The 21,355-nt window shown below is 36.4% G+C and overlaps 1 protein-coding gene across 2 annotated transcripts in view; it reads left to right on the forward strand.

The window, feature by feature from the left end:
- LOC131434972 (slit homolog 2 protein) overlaps window positions 1-20,469 on the forward strand; it is a 143,783-nt gene extending 123,314 nt beyond the window's left edge. For both annotated transcript variants that reach the window (XM_058602352.1, XM_058602353.1), the window contains one exon: window positions 145-20,469. In XM_058602352.1, the coding sequence (XP_058458335.1) occupies window positions 145-437 (293 nt within the window). In that variant the 3' untranslated portion in view covers window positions 438-20,469. The remainder of the gene's footprint in view (window positions 1-144) is intronic.
- The last annotated feature ends 886 nt before the right edge of the window (window positions 20,470-21,355 follow it).

Genomic DNA, 21,355 nt, shown 5'->3' on the forward strand with positions numbered 1-21,355 from the left:
AGCGTATCTCCGTGATCAAATCTACCATAAAATCCGATGAGAAGCATTCTTTACTGACTTTTGCTTGGGTCGATATTTGTATGTGTGTGTGTATTTGTTGTCTATATTTTTGTTCTCAATCGATTTCTTTTTTTTATTTTGCAGACAACCCGCTGATCTGCGCGTGCGAGCTGGTCTGGTTCCCGAATCTGCTAAGAGACTTAAAGAACCGCGACGACGAAATGACCCAGAAGAAGCGTCCCATGTGTACGATGGCCAACGAACACCGGGAGTACTACGTCCAGAATATGCCCCTGGAGAGGATGAACTGCGTTGGCAAAAAGTACCACACGTCATCGCTGAGCGGCAGCGGTGCAACCGAAATGGTGACCCGCGGCCTGTCTGCCCTGGTTGCGGCGACCGGATTCGTGATTGGCATTTGCCAACTTTACTACTAACTGACTAACTAACTAACTAACAAATCAACCAACAAACAAACTGAAGAACAGTCGGGCAGTATTGTGTGGGCTGCGTGGGCAGGATGCGTTTAACCGTATTCTGCCGGCGGGGACCCCGGTCGGTCGGAGGCGAAGGTAAGTGTGAGAGTACGACGACGCGTTATGCTACAGTAAGGATCAAATATATACGGTGGACGCTGGGATGGCATGGTGGGCGGATGGACACCGATGGAAAAAGCAGTACCGGTAGAAGGGGAAGAAGATGAAACAAATGGAAACGAAAATACAAATGTTGCTTTGTTTTATCGTCATTTTTTTGTTCGTTTTCGTTCGGGACCTTTAGGTTCGTGTTTGGTTCGGGAACATATGCTGAAATACGGTGGGAAGGGAAAAGCCTTCCACCGGACATTGATTTTGTGCTTGTATTTCAAAAAAAAAAGAAAACCTCTTCAAAAGTGGTATAATTCAATTGTAGATTTAAGGACAAAGAACATTGATATTTAAACATAATGCTGCAAAGGAAAATCTCACATACGACTGGGAAAAACCGCAAGCAAATTTAACCTAACGTAAGAATGCACTCAACTAAGAGGCAATATGATGCATCACATTACCAAAGAGTCTTTCATAAGAGTAATACGCGCTGGAAATGTGCTTTTCAGTTGTCGGTATTCGCGCTCTCTCGGGGGTGATAATCGGAGGAAGGAAACAAAAAAAAAAGAAGGAATTAGTCAGTTCGCTAGAAGTTCAGCCCAGAGCCTGATTTGAGCTGTAATTGAGTTTCGAAACTTTGTTCGGAATGCACAGTAGAAGCCGATTAATTTGAGCCAAGGATCAACTTCACCGTTTTAATCCATTACTACCGTTCTTTTTTGCATTCTTTTTGAACGGAATTATTTTCTCGGTCGACTTGAACCGAGGAATAAATTCTTGAAATGAAATATTATTATTTACTGAGCCGAGTTAACAAAACACCCAATTTCAAAGAGATTATTTAGATTTTTCTAGCTTCTATTGCATGCCGAAGTTTGACGAACGGATTCCACTGTTTCCCTCGAGAGACGATATCGACGATCATAACAGATAGTTTTTGTTAGAACTCTAGATCCTATTATAACTAAATGAAATCCCATTGCATAGAGGGCAAAGCGATATATATCTCTCTCAATATAATCATAGATTTAGGCAAAAAAGACATATCCAAACTTCTAGTGGAAGGTAAACAGTAACTAAGGCTAAAATTTGATGATCACGTCAATGTACTGAACTTCTTTATTGTCTGCATTTTGCACCTTAAAAATGTTATATAAAACGGTGAAAAGCCGGTTTAATCTGTGTTTCACAATGCAAATAAATGGCTACCGGCAACGACACGGGAATGAGTTAGGAATTTCACCAGGTAAAGCAGCGTGGACGAATTGTCCAGTGTCAGGGAGGATCGTCTTAGCTGCTTGCAGCTGGAAATTCCGAAATTTCTTCGGATGCACTGCAGATGGCATTACCGAGCCGGTTATATATGTTTCAATGCATAATCGTTCAATTCAAACAAAATTATTAATAATGGTAATAATAGTATAATCAGTACTTGGCTGATCTTTATCTTTCCAGATCGTATTAGTATATACAAACAAAAATCAACATAGTTTTGCCTTTGACGTGTTAAGCATATCTACAGAAAAAAAACACACACAAAACCCTGAAAAAAACATATCCTTTTACACTCTCCATATGAGATAAATATATATCAACAAAAACATATCACTATATCCTGATAATTAAGCAAAAATCAACATTAAAAAACATATCGAATTTTGGAAGCCCACACGCAATCTTTTTTCCTTAGGTTAACGTTTAATCAAAACAAAAACATACCAAAAGCACATATCATATTCTTGTTACCTAGGCTAAGGGAAACTTTCGTAAGATAATGAAACACACACAGAAATGTCGTATACATGAAACCCGAAAACATAACAATCAAGTCGTAACATTTTGATACAAATTTACACCCTGAGCTGAGGCTGAACGAAAAGTTATCCCAGTTCTGGGTAGGAAAGGAGAGAGAGAGAGAACCGAAAGCAACTACCGGTTAAGTTTTAGAAGGTTAGGCTTGGAAAGCCAGAATGGAAGCAAGATTTTCACAAACCTGTGGCAGACGCGATAACGATCATTTGCATGGACTCCTTACTCAACGGCACTGTGGAATTGCATTGGCTGGGGGTTGAGCATAGAGTCTCGTACTGGTAATCTTTTGAGTGATAGAAATAAAGATGGACATCAAATGTTCGAAAGTTCTTAACTTGAGACTATCGGTGTTCTTGTGAGGGCTTTTTCGACTTGAGTACAACCGTAACCGTGCAGCCACAACACTCTGTCCCGTCTTTGCTTGTACTGAGACGACTTTTCCGTCAATGCACGGGTAAAACGCATTAGTTGCGTTCAGTAGTTTAATCGACTTTAACGTTTCGTAATGGGATAAGAGCTGGTAATGCACTGCTAAAAATTTTATGGCGTCATTCTGTTTTCATGTTTTTTCTTTACTTTGTAGTAGATCCATTTCTGATCCTCAGTTTCAATGTGAGGTAGAACTCCGTTGTTCGGCACGTTCTTATTCACGGAATAGAAATATTTTTTGTGTTACGAATTATAGACGATTCCGATAGGAATTTTTGGCTTCGATTACGCCAAGTGAGAAATCCAACATAAGTGTTTCACAATCGTCCAGTTTTAGTTCAAAACAGGTTATTGAATATCTTTCAAGATCGTAGTTAAATAATTTTGAATCACGTTTGTTGCGCTTTACATTAGGAAGTAAAAGAACTGAAACAAGGTATTCTACGTACTCGGATATGAGTGAGAAGGTGATTTATTATTTGGGGTTCAAATTGACTCAAATTTTCAATAAATCATGTGAAAATAATAAGAATTTGGTTGGCTTTGCTCCTCCACCTCAAAAAAATGGGGGAAAACTCCTATTTTGACTACACACTTAGAACAAATGGCTCAAATATGATTAACATCTAGTACTCATATTCGGAAATAGTGTAATAATTTTGAAAAGAACTAACTCCTTAGTTACTCAAATTCTGCTTCTTTGTCTAGAAACTTACTCAAATTGAGACTAGAAGTTTCTCATGATTATTGATAGTATCATTCGATAATGAGTAACTATTTTCTAGCGTGTAGTTGCCCTTTTTATGAAATTGAGTGAAGTGTCACTAATTTTCGATTTATGTTTACACTTCCGCTGAAACTCTCAACGAGTGAGCATGTTGTATCGTGTTACTGGGCGAGTCGACGGTGCAAAACAGCGAGGTTTTCGCCGGTAGTCCAGTGAAACGAAAGTCGATTGGACTGTGCCATCAATTCGGTGTCATCTCGAGTGAGCTGTCGCCAACCAGAAGTAAGCAGATGAATTATGTTCCAGCAGTGCATACATATGCGAGAAAGAGAAGCCTAATCGTTTCTAGAATCGCTCAAATATGTCATAGTATATGGCATGCTGTGCTATTAGCATGTAGGTCCACTTATCCAAATATTGACTCAAAATGAAAAGAGCACTGAAAATCACCCTCCCGTGATAAATGAAAAAAAAACTGGTCTTCTTTTTTTCGCCGTGAGTCTGTTAAATGTTGTTGGATTCGCACTTAGCAACGGTTGTTTGAGCGAACCTGATATAAAAACCAGGTTCGAAACTGACTCGATTTTCAGTTCAACAACGTTAAAACTAGGTTGAAAACTAGCTTCAAACAAACGGTTTGACCGCTGTTAGGGTGGAAACTGATGGTGGGTTAGTTTTGGCATCAAGCGAAAACGACATAAATAAAAAAACGCAGTTGTTTCTTGTTCACGTTTAAGATGTATTAAAATTAATTAGGTTTTGCTGTTCGTTGCAGGAGTTTAATTATATCATTTTTTTTTATGTTTCTATTGAAATACAATGGAAAGTTTGAATCGTAACAGTTGTTTATCTTACTGCTCTTCATTAGAGTTTCCACAACAGTAATCATATTTTGCATGGAAATATTTCATCAGACAATACTACGCCAAAAAATCGACAAATTTCATTAGATCTCTTGTCCGTGTCCAATGTGGTAGAAACAGGTGGGGCAAACACAACTCTTTTGTGTTAGTAAAATCAACTGGCTTATTGAAGAGCCAAGTAAAACTAAAAACCACGTGCTTGCTTTCGTCACACCGTTTGGACTAGTTGGCATTGAATCAAAGCATGTTTATTTTTCATGTATGTCGTCATACCGAACTATTTACAAATTTTTGGTTACCAACGTAAGCAAGCCATGTGGTCTGCCCCACCTGTTTATATTACATTGATCCGTGTCAGCCATAGGAGGTAGAATTGGTCCAAGCAAAATGCTTTTTCAAGTCAACTGAATGAATCCTGGTTCGTTAGAGAGCTCTTAAAGAAGAGTACTTCAGTAGCTACCTGTTTTAGTTATTTCTTTGAAAACAACACATTTTGCCGTTTCATCATCGGGAAGGAATCTCCTTCCTCTTTCCTTGCATTTTCTATATAATTTGGGACCAGCTCCCTCAAAGAAGCATTAAGTAAACGACTGTTGTAAATATATGACCAAGTTCAAGGGTTAATATAACAGCGTTTTTGTTTTTGTTTATTATACTTCGCTTGTGACCCGAGGGTTTAACTGTAAATATGAACCTCTTTTCGGTTACTTGATCTTTGAGTTATTTCGTAGAGTTCGTAACCATTATACATATTTTCATGTGGTTATGTTAAGCATTGATCGTAAGAGTCAAAGATGCCAGGTAAAAGTTTCAAACATCTTCAGACAAGGCTGCAAAAGTCTGTATATCCTAAAAAATATCAGCAGTTAGCAGCAGTATGTTTTTATTTCTCTATTAAGTATGATATGCTAAAATGACTTGACGAGCAAAAAAAAGGTCACGACAATTTCAAAAGTCTGTAAATTTTCACGACAGTCTGCGAAAAACTTGATTTTCAAAAGTCTGCAAAAGTCTGCACAGCAAAAAAAGTCTGCAGCACTATGTACGAAATCTGCAGATTTACGGACAAATCTGCAGATCTGGCATCTCTGGTAAGAGTACGGTTTTGGCTGTCATTTGCCGCTACAACCTCATTGAACATAATTCAAAATTGAGTGACACATCACTCAAATTCATAAAAAGTGCACGTACTCTAAACTTGAGTTACCACCTATCAACTCGTTTTTGAGTTAAGGGACGAAATTGTCAAAACTTGAGTAATCTTTACTCAAAATAAAAAAAAATATTTTGTTCAAAATTTGAGTAAGTTCAACTCAAAATTTGAGTTCCTTACTCTCAAAATGAAGAAACTTTTCTTCGTTATTTTCATATACAAAGTTATTCTTCTTGCTTTTGAATGCGCAAAGTAGTGATTCAAAACCGTTTCCTTTTGAACGGGTTGGAGTCAAAATTGAATTATTTTGATATCCTTATGTTGGGCTTTTCACTAAGCCTAATTGAAACCACAAAACATCGACGATCGGCGTTGATTCATGTTTTCAAACCCGGAACTAGAAACGGCAAGGGAAAACGACGTATTCTTGCATTCTTTATTTCGATAAGAATATTCCGAGCATGAAAACGCTCTGAACTGCAAGAAGTATTTTTTTCACTCAAATGTTTAAAAACTCAACGCTTACTCTAATGTATGAATAAATGCGAGATAACTCATGGCAATGAGTTTACTTTACTCAAATTCATACTCAAATTTTGACATATTGTTCCAGTTTATGAATTTAAATAATCGCAACTCAAACCATGAGTTTTGTTCAAAGAGCGTGTAGGTTCTTTGGTTATGTCACTATTGACCAGAGATGCCATTTATACAGATTTATCTGTATTATACAGATTTTTACATGCGAATATAGATTTCGTACAGATTTCCTAAACTCAATACAGATTTATACATGTTTCACAAAAAAAAATCGAATGAACAAATTGTTTTCTTCTTCGTCTGAATTCTCGAGATAAACGTTTCGTAATCAATGGACAAATCACAAATTGATCTGAAAATGATGTTGGTATTTAGAGTTGAGCGTTGAGATCCCACAGCAATCTACAAAGTCAATATATTGAATGCATATGAAATTAAAATTCTTTTTTGTTGAATCCGATTGTTGATGAAAAATTGGAAACATTTAATTTCGTCGTTGTGGAGTGAGGTATGAATATTGAACACTTATTGAATTTTTCATAATAATATCATCCAACGTTGGAATAATATTACAACAACATACTTTCATTACAAAATTTTGATTTTATAGCGAATACAGATTATTCATTCAGGGTAACATAGATTTTTTAGGAAAATTTATGACATCTCTGATATTGACTTGTACTAGACAGAGTTGCCAGGTAATATTTCTAAAAATCTGCATCTCGGAATTCATTACGGATTTTATAATGAATCCAAATAAATTTACACTCTAGTGCGAAGATCAGGTGAGGTGACGCCACTTAGAGAAAAAGAAAAATTACTCTAATTTTATACTATTGACTGAAGTACAATTCAGACGGTCCGTTTCTATTCGTCACCGCAATCCAGATGTCAGCGACAGTCAAACGTCAAACGATGGTTACGTTGTGTTTGAATGTTGTCTCAATAAGAATGCATTCAATTGGTGCTGATGGTGACGAAAGTTGACTGTGATGGAAGGTGACGGACCGCCTTCATTTTGAGTTTTTTTCCAAGCAGTCAACGAAAGTTGCAGCTTTTTGAAACTGACTCGGCCACTTTTTTTTTTGCTCGTTAAGTTTATAAAATGCAGCACTATATTTGGATCATTCTGCATACATTTAAAAATTTAACCGGCAGCCGTTTATTGGCAAGGTAGCCAAAAATCAACGCGTAGTGAAGTGTAATGAAATGGCGTACGTCGCTTCACTGTTACACAAAATATGCATAACTGGAACGAACGCTCGATGACATTTAAATGTCAATCAAATTATTTTTTTAGTGAAATAAAACAACGACGACTGTGGGAACTACACTCCGTTCGCCCTGTTGCCATCTGTCAACATTCGGCTTGAAGCCAATTTTTCATATTCTTTGATTTGACTTAGCTAGTTGTCGCATGTTTGAGACACGACCTGTACGGATTCTTAGTGTCAGTAGGATCGTAGCACCAGCCATGCAATGGTTCTGTACGCTATGAATCGGGTGCGAAATCTTTTGAAACAGAAGGTCAAATTCCACAAAAGGAATGTAGTACCAAGTCTTTGCTTTGGTTCGACTTGGTTTCAATGCTTGTTAACTGTAAGAAAAAGCGTTTGCTTCAGAAAACAATATCCATAGTACAGAAGATAGACAATTTAAACAGCGTTTACAATGTATTGAAATACACCATAATCCCGCTTGATATAGACCCTGACAGCCGGTAGACATCTGGCTAGATTCCGGTTAATGTAAAAATAGCATTGGCAGATTGGTGTAATGATTTCATCAGTGATGCCTTACGGATTCGCTTTTCCTACATTGACATCTTTGTTTACTTTCTCTTTAGATTATCACGAAGTCAAAAAAAAAGTCTTTTCAATATTGCCCTCACTAATAATAAAAGTGAAACTTCCACTTGCAGCTTGGCGTTTTTGTCGTTGGACGATAGATGCTTTCTCGTTCATACTTTTATTACAATGTAGCCAGACTTTCTTTCGAATTACAGCCTGAATGTCTAGCAGACACTTTGCTATAATATTACAGAAAGATTGTTTCTGTTGTAGTGTGTAGTTATGTGGATCGATGGGTTATTTTTTCATCACATTCGTATGCAATGTCAATCAGAATGATGCTGAAAATGTGATTTCGATGTAGAAATAGATAATACGTGTGCAAATTGTTTCCCAAATAGATAAACTTTGTGTTCGGTATTCAATACATCTGGTTTCCATTGTCATCGATTGAAAATCACATCAGTATTGTTACAAATTTATGTTACGGTGTACTTTCCGCCTCGTCGCGCCCTCTGCATTCGGGTTTCGTTCACTTTTGTGGAAAATCGACGAAAATTTGTCAATTTCCTTTTTCCTGCTTCCACTGTTGAGTAGCCGTAATAGGAGTACGAAATAATAAAAATATAAAATCTGTCCTTGATGTAGTTTCTTATCAGAGTCCTTCCGGAGTGTAAAATCCCATCGTCCGCCCTTCCGCACATACACGTACACCGGAAGCTGACAGTCCCTTGTTGGCAGGCGAGCTGTTTTTCGAGTTCCCCCTAACCGTTGATGGCAAAGTGTCATCCGAACTCAATCATCGGGTTCGATTTTTCGAAGCCATCGTTGTTGTTGCTGGCAGCATGTCAACCTTAGAGTTTCGGTGCAGAGAATGAAAATGGATTTCAATAGATCACACGGTTCGAGTGCGATCGATATGTGTGTGCTCGCTTGCCCATCCTCCTGCCGCACGTTGGACGGAGTATGAAAAACGCGACAGGAGGGCTGAGATGCTCGGCTGGTTTTGACTGGTCTGCGGGAAAATGGATTTCGATGAAAACCCGCTTCCGACGGCAAGCTTGTTCTGGTGAGGTTTAAAGTTGAAAGTGAACAGAGTGAAGTTGAGGTTTCAGCAGAATTAGAGTACTGTTTGGTGAAGAGCTTTCACAATTTAACTAGACTACGTCAACAAAAATTGAAGCTAATATATTTTTTTTTTAGATTTTCCTCGGTCAGTATGATGTTGATAATGAGAATATTATAAGTTATAAAATTTCTGCAAGGTACGAAAAAACCTTTTTCATTGACAACCACTCCGCACGTTAACCTGAATAAATAATAATTGCACAGGGAATATTACCAAACAAAATGACAAGTTACTTTTCTCTGAAAAGCTTAGGACTATAATTTTATTTTTTATATTTTAAAGTGTTCATATTTCCTCACGGGGTCAATCAGTAGGAAAGCTACACAAACTCCTGATGCCGACTTTCGTTCCACGTAAGCGCATCAGCAACAAATGGAAAGCCAAGAAAAAATAACCTGATTTCGGCCTGTCACTGGTGATGGCAGAAACTATAAGAAGCTTACAAAACTCCATTCGTTCGTTGGTGAGCACAGTAAATTGTATCTTCCGGATGGTGCTTCAGTTGCCTGAATGCACACAACGGACGTGTGTTGAAATGTTAAACTTGTTGATTTTTTTTTACTGCACTGTTGAAAACGTAGAGCTTTGAAGTCAAGTGAAAAAGGATAAGAGGTACGAGGTGGATTGCTGATTTGCAGACTCAAACCGTGTCATTTTCTTGAAGGTTTGAATTACCCTACTGGAAACATATCTATATTACAGGAACGTGATGGCGATGCAGGTACAGATGTATCGAATTCTCCAATTATCTGGGTGTATTTCCTTCCACTACGTTCATTTGTACACTATTGTAAATCATCACTATTCTCGTCAATACAAGTCCACCATACTGGCAATAATGTACGAATATAGTAGATACGTATTTCGGTCGCTGCTGACTCTTAGTTTTGTGAATAGTAATACATACATCTGAATATTACGTTGCTTTAGATATTATTGCTCAATCGAAAGATTGGAACATGGTTAAGAAGTTTCAACACTTTTCCGGTCCCTCGTGAGATTGAATGAATGATGAAATCTTTTCTGGCAACACTATCCGTTATAAATTGTCTATTCATAGACAGTCCAATGAATAACGCCATTGTTTATTTTTTTCTGCAGCTGCAAATATCTTTTCAAATCTACTAGAGATTCCGTGACAAGAAATTCGAACTTTCTTGTAGCATAAGTTCGAACTGCATTTTCATGTAAGTTTCATTGTTCAATAAGCAATTATACTCCTTGAAATTTGCCGAGAAAATTTAGAAGAGATTTGGAAGTCACGTTGTTTTTTAAAATTTAAATAACATACCATTTGGAGGTTTGAAGTATTCTCCAGAAAATTTATAAAGGAGTATGAGAAAACACTTTGAACTTTTACTCATTTTGGAAGAATTTCAAAAATTCTGGAGACAAAGAATCGTCTTCATTTAATATGGGAGGCAGTGCCATGAACTGTTCTGTAATTTCAATGAACGAATCTTTCCCATAGTCTCGTCATCGTTTTTTTTCGGTCTCATTACTGTTTCATGTAGGAAAATCACGAACATTCCGATATTTTCTACGAAAATCTACGTATTCAACTATCAACAAAGAACCAGTAATGCCTGTTGAGAAATTTTAAACTTCTTCCTTAGTTGGAAATCTCTTTTCTTTTCCATGGTTACATCTTGTAGTTTTCGAGTTGTCTATTCAAAAAATGGTCCCTTTCGGTAAAAAGAATCACCTAATATTATAAAAGACAAAGGGACTTTCTGATGTGCATATAATAACAACTATCATAAAACTGGAATTAGAGAAATTTTCAGCAGAACCAGTATTATTATTGGAAAACTTCACAGCTCTCTACCAATCTCCCATCTTCTGAATTCTTCTGAAGTCTTCTGATATGGCTCGAAGTACACTAATGTTACATAAATCTTGAGCAACTGATTAAATCTTCTGTAAGTCTCAGGTGTGCTCTGAATTCTTCAAAAATCTCATACGGAATGTACCTTGATATTTTTCAAACCGTACGATTTTTCGAAAACGTACTAGCATTGAGAGTTTCTTCCAGTGTTCGTCGATACACAATTCTGCTCCAAATAACTTCAATCATGACTTCGGCTACTGTGTTCAAACGTAGTAGTGTAGCTTAGTCCCAAATGTACTATATATCAACATAAATCCCTCTAAGGAATTCAACACAAATAAAAAAAACATCACAGTTACACCATCTCGCGACGAAAAAGGATACTAACTCAATACTGTTTAATAGTTTGCGTTTAGCATTCACCCTAATATGAGATGTCAGAAAAAATTGACCATGATGTCTACTTAGAGGCGTGAACTTTTCTATGCTTTAAGTGTTGTTTATTTCTGATGAAGTGGAATATCGCCTATAAACAATACTGCAATCAAAATGACAAACCATTTAAAGTTTTGTATAGAACAAGTATTATACTTATCGTCTACACTTTCGAAATTTATGAAGTGGTATTCAAATTTGCTGAAGTTAATACCACTGGAATCGTAAATCATCAGTGAACCTGAAAACAAGTGGATTGACTTTTAAAATCCAGAAATTGTAATACTTAATTCGGAAATGAAAACCTAGAGTTTTACATAGATTGAAGGTACATTTCTCATACATTTCTGGTTTTCTTTAGGATCTCAGCTCAATCGGTGAAACTATTCTCTCGAACCCGACGTTTAAAGTTTGTATGGTTTTTAGAGTAGGGAAACAGGCTGATGATCACCCTAGACTCAGAAACTCAGCGCATGTATTTTTCCATAGGAAATTTTACGAGGAAGAAAACTTTCGAAGACTGCTAAACGATCCGACGTTTATAGAAAAAGTTATCGAAGAAAAACCTATTCAATGTCCCAACTATGGCTTATTTCTCAATATAACTAGCACCACTGCTGCCAATCGTCGTCATATGATTTGACTTTCTTTCTTTGTGCTATAACGATTGATTCGAGTTGTTTGATATATTCACGATAGTTACTCAGCATAGTATAAAGATTCTTTCTAATCGACAAAGTAGCTCCAAAACTCACTGTAAAAACACATAAAAATATCATGAAAATTGTCTTTTTTTTGTTTGCATAAAATGGGCTCATCCATATCTTCTAAACTACATCAGATGGAGCGTTTATGCCTTCGACAAAGCAATTGGATTTAAATTGGTCGAAAACATTGTCGAAGACTAAAAACCTATTTTTTCAAATAAAAAAATTATACTTCTTGTGTCTTTACAGTAAGTTTTGAAACTTGTTTATCACAGAAAATAAATCTTTATGCTATGCTGAGTGACGTAATCGTGAAAACATCATATAACTCAGATCAACCGTTATATCACAATTAAAGAGAGTCAAATCATATAATGACGACTGGCAGCAGTGGTGCTAGATATATGAAGGAATGAGCAGGCAGATTTCCCCTCAGACGGCTGGTTATGTCTGCCAGCCATTTTTGACGGAATTCTGCCAGAATTCTGGCAAATGTCTGGCAACAACCGTTTCCGGCAGAGAATTTCGCCTATCGGTTAATACGAGTCTCTTTCTGTCGGATTGTTGCCATACATGATTGGCAGAACCGTTTTGAATCGGTTCTACATTTTTAGCGTCTTGGTTTTATTTTTTCAATAAAAATTACATATGAAAGGCAATTAATTAATGCCCTTCATATATACTAATTATGGAAAATGTTATTGTTAATGTCAATGCTTTCTCACTGCCAAACATACCCATATTTCAATCTTATTTACTTCGTCTCAAGATTCGTTTTTTGTATGTACATGTGGGATTGAATATCAAATGAAGTCGAATAAAAAAAAAGAAAACAAAAAGTGGAGGGAAATAAAAAAGACACGTACGGCGAGATAATGACGCAATTTCGCCTGGACAATTTTGACAGCAGCCGGAAAGCAGCCAGCCTTCTGACGGTTGCCAGAATTCCTCACAAGCGGGTTCGTGCGAACATCGGATTGTTTTGCATTTTTCGAAGGTTTTCTTCCTCGTTAAATTTTTTTACGAAAATAACACATGCACTGATTTCGATAGTCTATATGGTGACCTCTAGACGATGTTTTTTATAAAAAGCTGGTTTCCCCATATAAAATCCTATACATGTTTTAAACCTTTGGCGCGAAAATGTATTTTACCGATCGAGCTGCAAATTTGCATAGTTCGTATCGAACCCAAAACAGAATATGAAAAATTTTTTGGAACCAAAATCTAAATTTTGTCCCACCCTAGTATTCAGTTTTAGATAGCTTGATTCATTATCTGATTAGCAAAAGTCTAATAAACGACTTTGTGGCAATCTGGCGTCTTTAGTGAATGATCATAGTCGAAATGAAAATAAAACGGTCAGTTTCATAAAACTACAAAAATCATTCGTTTTTTGTCCATAAAATGAATCCGAAAGGGCGAAACTGAAAAGTTCTGTCGAAATTCGATTTTCATTGTTTTTTCCATGCATTATCCATCGCCCAACTGTAAGGAAATGGCGCACGTCGCCAGGATTTCACATTAGCCGTCCATTCAAAAGACGAGCGAAAGTTCGTCGACATTTCGAAACGTCAATGTAAGAAACAGAGTGATCGAGCACTCAGAAACGAGCAGTCAAGTATACAGCTAAACATATTTTGTGAATTCACATATTTTTTCATGCACATGTTTGGAGCAAGAAAATGAGTTCAAAGTAACTTTCCAGTTCTGTATATTTTAATATACTTTAAATGCAAAACAAAACGTTAATTTAAATCTACACTCTTTTTCATTGGAAAATAAATGCATTCTAATTTAGTTTTACATTGCTGATGGTTTTCAGTCGATTTTTCGGTGCGATTGGAGTCTATTTTATAATACTATTAATGTTAATACATGTCGGATAAATTTCATTATTTTTTTTCCGTGTTCTTCTCATTACTCAGTCTGTCTTGGCGACAATGTGGGAAGAGGTAAAAATCATTGTGAAACGATTTTTATCACACTGAAAAAAAAATGAAATTTACACATGTTGATAAATAGTACTGTGAAATAGACATCAGTTGATTCGACAATTTGCTTGAAAATTATCAGCGAAGGAACACTAAATTGAAATTCATTGATTGTTCAAAAAAAGACTGTATATTTAAATTACGGCTTAGTTTTCTTTTCGAAGAATATTGGAACATTAAGAACTGTGGAATATTGTGTGCATGAAAATTGATGTACGTACAAAATATTTTTATCTGTGCGGTATCGATCACAGATTCGGTTGAAAATCGATGCTGCACAACAAACGATCCAGTAATTTCGTCCGGTGGAGGAATCGTGCGCGAAACTAACAGTTCCGTTTCGACAAAGTTTGAAGCTGTAGTTGTTTCTCTTTGGTACGAAGGAGTGAAGCAGATAACAAAATAAGCAGCACATCAATTTGCTCTACGATCCGTCAATCCGATAATGTCGACGCATTTTAAGTTTGACGCGATTGATTCAAACAGTGCAAAATTGTCCGATGCCGACCCGATCGAAGCGCTACGATCGGGCCGATGTCGTCCTCAATCGGTCCGACATTCGGACCGATGTGGTTCGACGAAAGTCACTGGGGCTCATCGCACAAAATGAAGATGCATAAATGAAAGAACAGACACGCATTTGGCGTTACACTCCGGAAGCAACATTATGCAACCAAGTCGAATCAGCTTTTCCATATAACATACCGGTTGTCTCGAGTTGCTTGTGTTGTGAGCATGGATTTCGTTTTTATAAATTTACCAGCTGGGATGAAAAAAAGGGTTGCCAGTTGCATGGTCCTAGCAAAACTGCCAGGCTACCGGATTCACGAAAATTTTGCCGGGCCGTAGTACGACCCATGACTCCTGAAGATTCATATAATTCGTTAGGAGGTGAAGTTATCATTAACTTTGCTTATCTATTCATCAATACCCAACAAACCGTTATATCATTCGATGGGATTTCGAAAAAAGATGATGTTCTCTTCAGAAACATAGCTCGAAATTTTAACTCGAGTTAGCTTTTGTACATCAGCCAACCTGATTTTAAATCTGAAAAATCGGAAGATTAGAACTCTTCTGAATGGCATAAAACTGACTTCATTTGTTATTACTCTTGGTAAGCCCCAAGTGACATACAATATGACAGGCACAGTGGAATTCCGGCATTGGAAATATATCAAGAGGAAAATGTGATTAAATGGCCAATACATTTCGAGAATCACCTAATGAAAATCATTTTTTTTAATTTTTCGGCATTTAAGTGAAGGAGAGCAGTTCGGTGCAAAAAGTGTTTTGCAAACAGCAACAACATCACGAAAACTGATGCACTGATAAGCCGAAGTCGAACCGTAAAGATAAGAACTGGCTATGTAACTAAATGAATCCACAGTTTTCTGCAGTAACTCGTTTCAAAAAGAAATACAATGATTTACTGAACATATCCAAGAGGATGCCAATGCAAAATGGCCATCTCTAATTTCGTAAAACGGTAGTGCTCAAATGATTAAGCATAACAAAATAAAATATTTATTAATTTCATCAAGAAAATGTTGACTACATATAAATGGTTTACAATGTTCAGTTACATACTACCAACTATTTCTACTACAAAGCTGAGATTTTATATAATATTTGAACATAATAAGGTCAAAATGTTCGCAGTATTGTAATGTGGGTAACTCGGTGATCAAAGTTAGAACATTTTCGATCCTGAAAAATCACAAAGCGGGTACAAGAAATTTACGAAATCGAACAAAAAAATTGTTTTTTGAGGCCAAGTGTCTTAGAATTGCGTGAAATGTCTTTACAACGATTACGGAAATTTCAAAATTTGGTCATCCCCTTTGGTGATTTTTAAAGATCGATCTTTTCAAACTTTGACCGCCGGTCGGCACTTTTAACTAATATCTGTATTAGTAATAAAATTTTTTTTTCTAGTACATAATCAGTTGAGCACTACCGCTTTACGAAATTAAAGATTCTTTTTTAATGGCACCCTAATCTACAAGGAAATTCTACTATTTAGTAAAGATTTTATGACGAATAATTTTGAAAAAAAAACTTTGCAAGAAATATTTATTAAAAAAAAGTCTTAGTCTGTTTTTGACATAGTTCAATTTCAATCAAGTTATTATGAAGGTTTTTGTTTTTGAGCAACATTATCGGAGTAAAGTGCCACATTTTTGGTTCACATTAAGTTGACTTCCTACCTTCTCGAAAGGATTGAAATATTCATCAAATGGTACGATAAGTTGTAAATTATTTTAAACTTCCGATCTGATGAGAAATCAGATCCCACAGTTCGAGGGCTAACTCGCAATCAGATTACTTATTGATAAAACCATGCAGGAATCTTCGAAGAATTAATCCTTTTGAGAACTGTTGAATGGTTCTGAGAATTTCGAAGATTTTCAGCAATATTCTGTTGATTTCCTGGTAATGCTTGGATGGACAACTTATAATATCTGTACATCTGCACTAGTAAATACCCCTCTGTGGGAATGCGTCAAGGAGTCTCGATCTTCCGTTTTTAAACGCAATATTTCGAGAATTTCCCCCGGATCAACAATCCTTAAAAATAGTGCAATATTTTGACATGACTGGAATCGTAAGTGATGTGAATAACGCCTCGAATTCCGTAGATCTACGATGTAAACCATTACAGATTACAATCCTTGCTATATCGGAATTGCTTAAGAAGCATGTTATGCTGACAACCCATTGATTTTTTACTCTTTTAACTACTTTGTACTCTTTTTAATTAGAATATTGTACTAAAACTAGTTCGAAGTATACACTACGGAGCTGTCGTCTAGTACAACAATAAACCGCAACAAGCAAGTTTTCGTCACGCGTGACGAAGTCTACTTTGGTATATTTTTGTTTATTTTATTTAAAATGAATCTGTCCAATTGAAATTCTGTTTGAGATAAGGCAAACAAAACTAAACAATTAAAAAGCACGAAGTTTATGATGATTGTGTAGTATGGGTTTTAGATAAAACAAAACTAATTGTGTTCGTTATTCAAATCAAGAGTTGGAACAATAAGACAGCACACTGCCAGAGAAGCTAAGCTTTGTTTTTTTCTGTTAGAGATTCATTCCAAGATTAATTATTCCGCTTCGCCTCGGTTTGTTAGTTGGTTGTGCTGATATTAAATTTTACGTCCCGTGAGCACGAACGCCATAATTAATTTCGCCACTCACGTGTAAGCAAATGCTGCAGGTTTTTATAGCAACGAACGAACAAGGCACAGTCTAACTAAAGGCGCAAGTGTACTGTTGACCTATTAACGAAGGTGTGCCGGGCGGTTCGATCAGCCCGTCGTTCCAATGTGTGAACATTTATCGAATATTTTCTATGTACTGTTGTTTTAGCTGTGTTTTTAATTTTTACTAGTTCATAATACTCATCATACTTTCAATTCATCTCACTATTCAAAATAGTTGGATTTAAGAATAAAATCATTTCCACTCGAATCCCACGGTTGATTGTACTTGTGCTTCAAGTCAGGAAAAAAATCAACTTATTAAGGTTTGAATCTTAGCTTTTAGATTGTTTAATTTAACATCAAATCAAGTAATTTATGTCGTTTTTCATTGATTCCACTCGCTCGGTGCCAGTGTTTTGCCCTGACAGCCGATTAATGAAACAGTTTTGTAAAGTTTTGTTTGCACGCATGCTGCTCGGAAAAGAAAACGAGTGCAAAATAGTTGCCCGCGAATTTCCCCGAAAGTGCATTTTTTTCGTGCGGTGCAAATCAATGAAACACAGTGCACCTGCTTTGATTGCCCGACTGCACGAAAAGTGCACAAACCGAACAAAACACTCCACGATTGTTCTCAATGAAAAACGACATTAGTTTCGCTAGTAACTTCACAGAGCAGCGCCTAATTTTCAGACACACGAAATGTCTTTCGTGACCATTACTTCAGTTGTGGTTTATTCTACACGCTAAATTCACTTCTAAAAATCGGTAGCGCTAAGACTCATCCTCATCCATAACTTCAAGTCATTGGGGAGCTAATCCAACGCTGAGCGAAAGTTTGTCCAGCCAATTCAAGAATCTGCCACACAACGGTGATGTACGAGGGCCATATGTTTTTCGTGTACCAAACCATTCACCAGAGACACAGCTGTCGCTGAGCCGGAAACGAAGCACATAATCGCTTTTTAACGGCATTAACTGCCAAAAGGACGAATGTTTCAACTCGAGCAACAATGGGTGGCTAGGATACGAAAGAACGGGGAAAGTCCGTGTGGGCGTTATCGCGTTGCTGGTCTGGTGCATAAAATGAAATGAGAACACCGTTTTCAGGCGCTTTCTCCATTGTAGAACAACACTGCGACCACCGGAAGCTGGGAAGTTGTTCGAGAACAGATGTTATTCTCATGCGATAACCGTTGGTAGAAGGACGGTGGGTAGTGGGTGTATGTGGGAGGGTTGAGTCCTTGCATATGATCGTTGTGTTTCACATACCTGCCATTGGTCATGCTGAGTGAATGAAATTGAAAATGGTCTTCAGAGAGCTACATAGGAATAAGCACTTGCGCGAAAAAGGCAGCTATTGAGATCTGATAGAAGAATCGTATAAAGATATGTATGTGTTACATTTCCTATTACCGTTTGAACATGCGGTTTCTTTGCTTTGAAAACGATTTTGATACAAACGATGGACGTTAGATTGCTTCGAAAATGTGAAATGGTTTCTACCAGTAGCATTGTGTAACAATTCCTTTGAGAGATTTTCTGAATCGCTACAGATGTCAAGTTATTCAACAAAATTGAAAGTAAAATGGTGATGATCTAAAACATATCGTATTTCCTTATGTAAAATTCAATGTTATTTGCAGGAATTAGATTGATAGCGAAACAGTCACAGTAGTTAGGCTCAGGGGTAGATGATGGTTGTACGAGGAAGGAGATATTGAATTTAAATGACCTAAATTGTTGAGGAATCATCTCTCGTTCTAAGCATAAATATATGAATCCAATTCGGTGTTTCAAAATGATGTTAAACCCACAAAACTGAAAAAAAAACATATCAAATATATAACATATATACACTTATCATATATACATCAATTAATCGTAAGAAGATAAAATGTCATTTAACCAAATTCTTAGCACGTAAGTGTAATGATCGACGTGTACTCTTGCAATCATCACAAGAGTTAGAGATCATATAAAATGGAGAGAATCTAAACTATTTCTAAAAAAAAAACAGAACAAACATAGTTTAGTATATAATAACTACTTATCCAAACCAGGTGCACTAAACATATCCAAAACAATCGCTGTTCAACCGAGAGGAATATTTCTACCTAAAACAACTTGCCTTCACTGTTTTCATAACTTTATATTGCACTTCAATGTTGAAAAGAGATAAAAAAAAACAACAGCAAAGGATAGAATTGTTTTACAAATAAAATTTTATTTGAATCTTGTTTTAGTTCATATTTACTAATTTATTTAACTTACAGTGATACAAAGAAAATTATTCAAAGTATATACATCTAGTTTTTTTTAACGAAAAAGGTTATTTACCATCAGAAGAAATTTAAAAGCAGTAGGAATAAATTTTAAGAATGCTGAAAATATTTTCCACTTAGATAACATTATTATATCGAGTTAGATCTCAACCGTAAATCGTTGAATAACAACGTGGTTTTCAACTTGATTGCTGCTTATTCATCGTACAGCAATAAATGGACCTACAGTAAAGAACTCATTTCACAAAGTTTATGCTGTCTTAGCAAAGAGAACAAAAGAAAACTAAATATCGATGCAAATCCTATTTCACTTTTGATCTCTCGATGTATTATTCCTTATGAAGCCTAACAGAAAAAAAATCCTGTCACAATGTGCAACTTTTCATATTTAGTAAGTGATAATCGCAAAGATATTTTTTCAACCTTGATAGAAAGTTTTTTCTGAACCTTAAAATAAGTCAAGCAGCAACAGAATACAAAACAAAGAAAAACAAAGGCAACTACTAATGGTATAGCGAAAACAGGAAAAAAAATCCGTAGATTAGTTGGCATCTGCAAATACAATCGTCAATAGAATGATAGTGTAGTGTAGAATCGCTAACTCAACCGTCAACTAGGACGAACAGAGAATTCGCGAAAAAGTGAAGCTATATTTGTATTTTTGGAGAGTCAGGTGACGGATGCTTTTGAAGGGAGCACGCAGGCGAGGAAGTGAGTGTGCTTACGCTAGTAGCGAGCCAAACCAGCGGACGCAAAATGTCGATAATCAATCAATATATTCGAAACATTCCTACCGAGAAAATGGTAGCAAGAATTAAAATAGTAAGTGGAAATAACTGCACAGAGCGAAAATATAAATGAGGAAAACAAGGTAAGAGCAGGACAGAACATCTAATGGAATAATGAAGATAAATATATGAAGGGAGGAAAAAAAGAAGATTAATCGAGAATAAAAATGAATGTCGAAACAAATCATTCTTTTCAATGAATATCACTTCACTGTGGATATATAACGGAGTATTAAAATGTGTTCAGATTATTCAACGCCAGCGTCTAAGGCGAGGTAGGTTGGCTTAACGTAATCGAAAGCGCCTGTTGTTATGTTTAGAAGTGATGGTAAGCATATTTGTCTGCGAAGGCAAGGTTCGATTAGAGTTTTGAACAGAGCTGCCAGGTTTCCAGATTTGCCTGTTCGAAAATCACCAAACCTCGTTGGTGATGCCCAAGTAATTTGTAACCCAAACCGTTGATTTTAACCATGGTAGCGATACTCATGTGCTTCATGTAAGGCCATTTCACAGCTGTTTTGGTTTTCAATATGATTTGAGGTAGTCCCCCAAAAGTATGCTATGCCGATCCCAGAAACCGACATTGTGATCTTTTATTGAGACACCCTTCGAGGCACTCGTGCCGCTTCGAAACATTCGTGCTGATTTCAGTCGGGTAATCATTCTGTTTTCTGGCGTATAATAATGGATTCAGCCAAGCATGCACTCGAAGTGCGCTTGGGTATTTAAAATATTGAACCTCAACGGTTTCATGTGAAATAACATTTCAATTTACTGAATACTCTCATATCACGAAAAGAACTAATGATTCCTTCATGGATAGAATAGAACAATTAATACGCTTTAATAATATTTATGCTCCTTTTTCTTCAAAATCAGATACAAGTTTTCGTTTCGATAAGATATGTTACTTCAATATGTTAAAATTGGGATACAAAGCTCTTGTAACGCTTTTTAATACCTATAACTTACCAAAAGTAACTCATATAACGCTTCGTAACACACAAAACTTAGAAAAGAGTAACGGATGCAACGCCTCGCCTCAACGTCACTTGTACCATTAAAAAATG

Source organism: Malaya genurostris, chromosome 3 (genome assembly GCF_030247185.1).
Source record: "Malaya genurostris strain Urasoe2022 chromosome 3, Malgen_1.1, whole genome shotgun sequence".
Taxonomy (NCBI): Eukaryota; Metazoa; Arthropoda; class Insecta; order Diptera; family Culicidae; genus Malaya; species Malaya genurostris.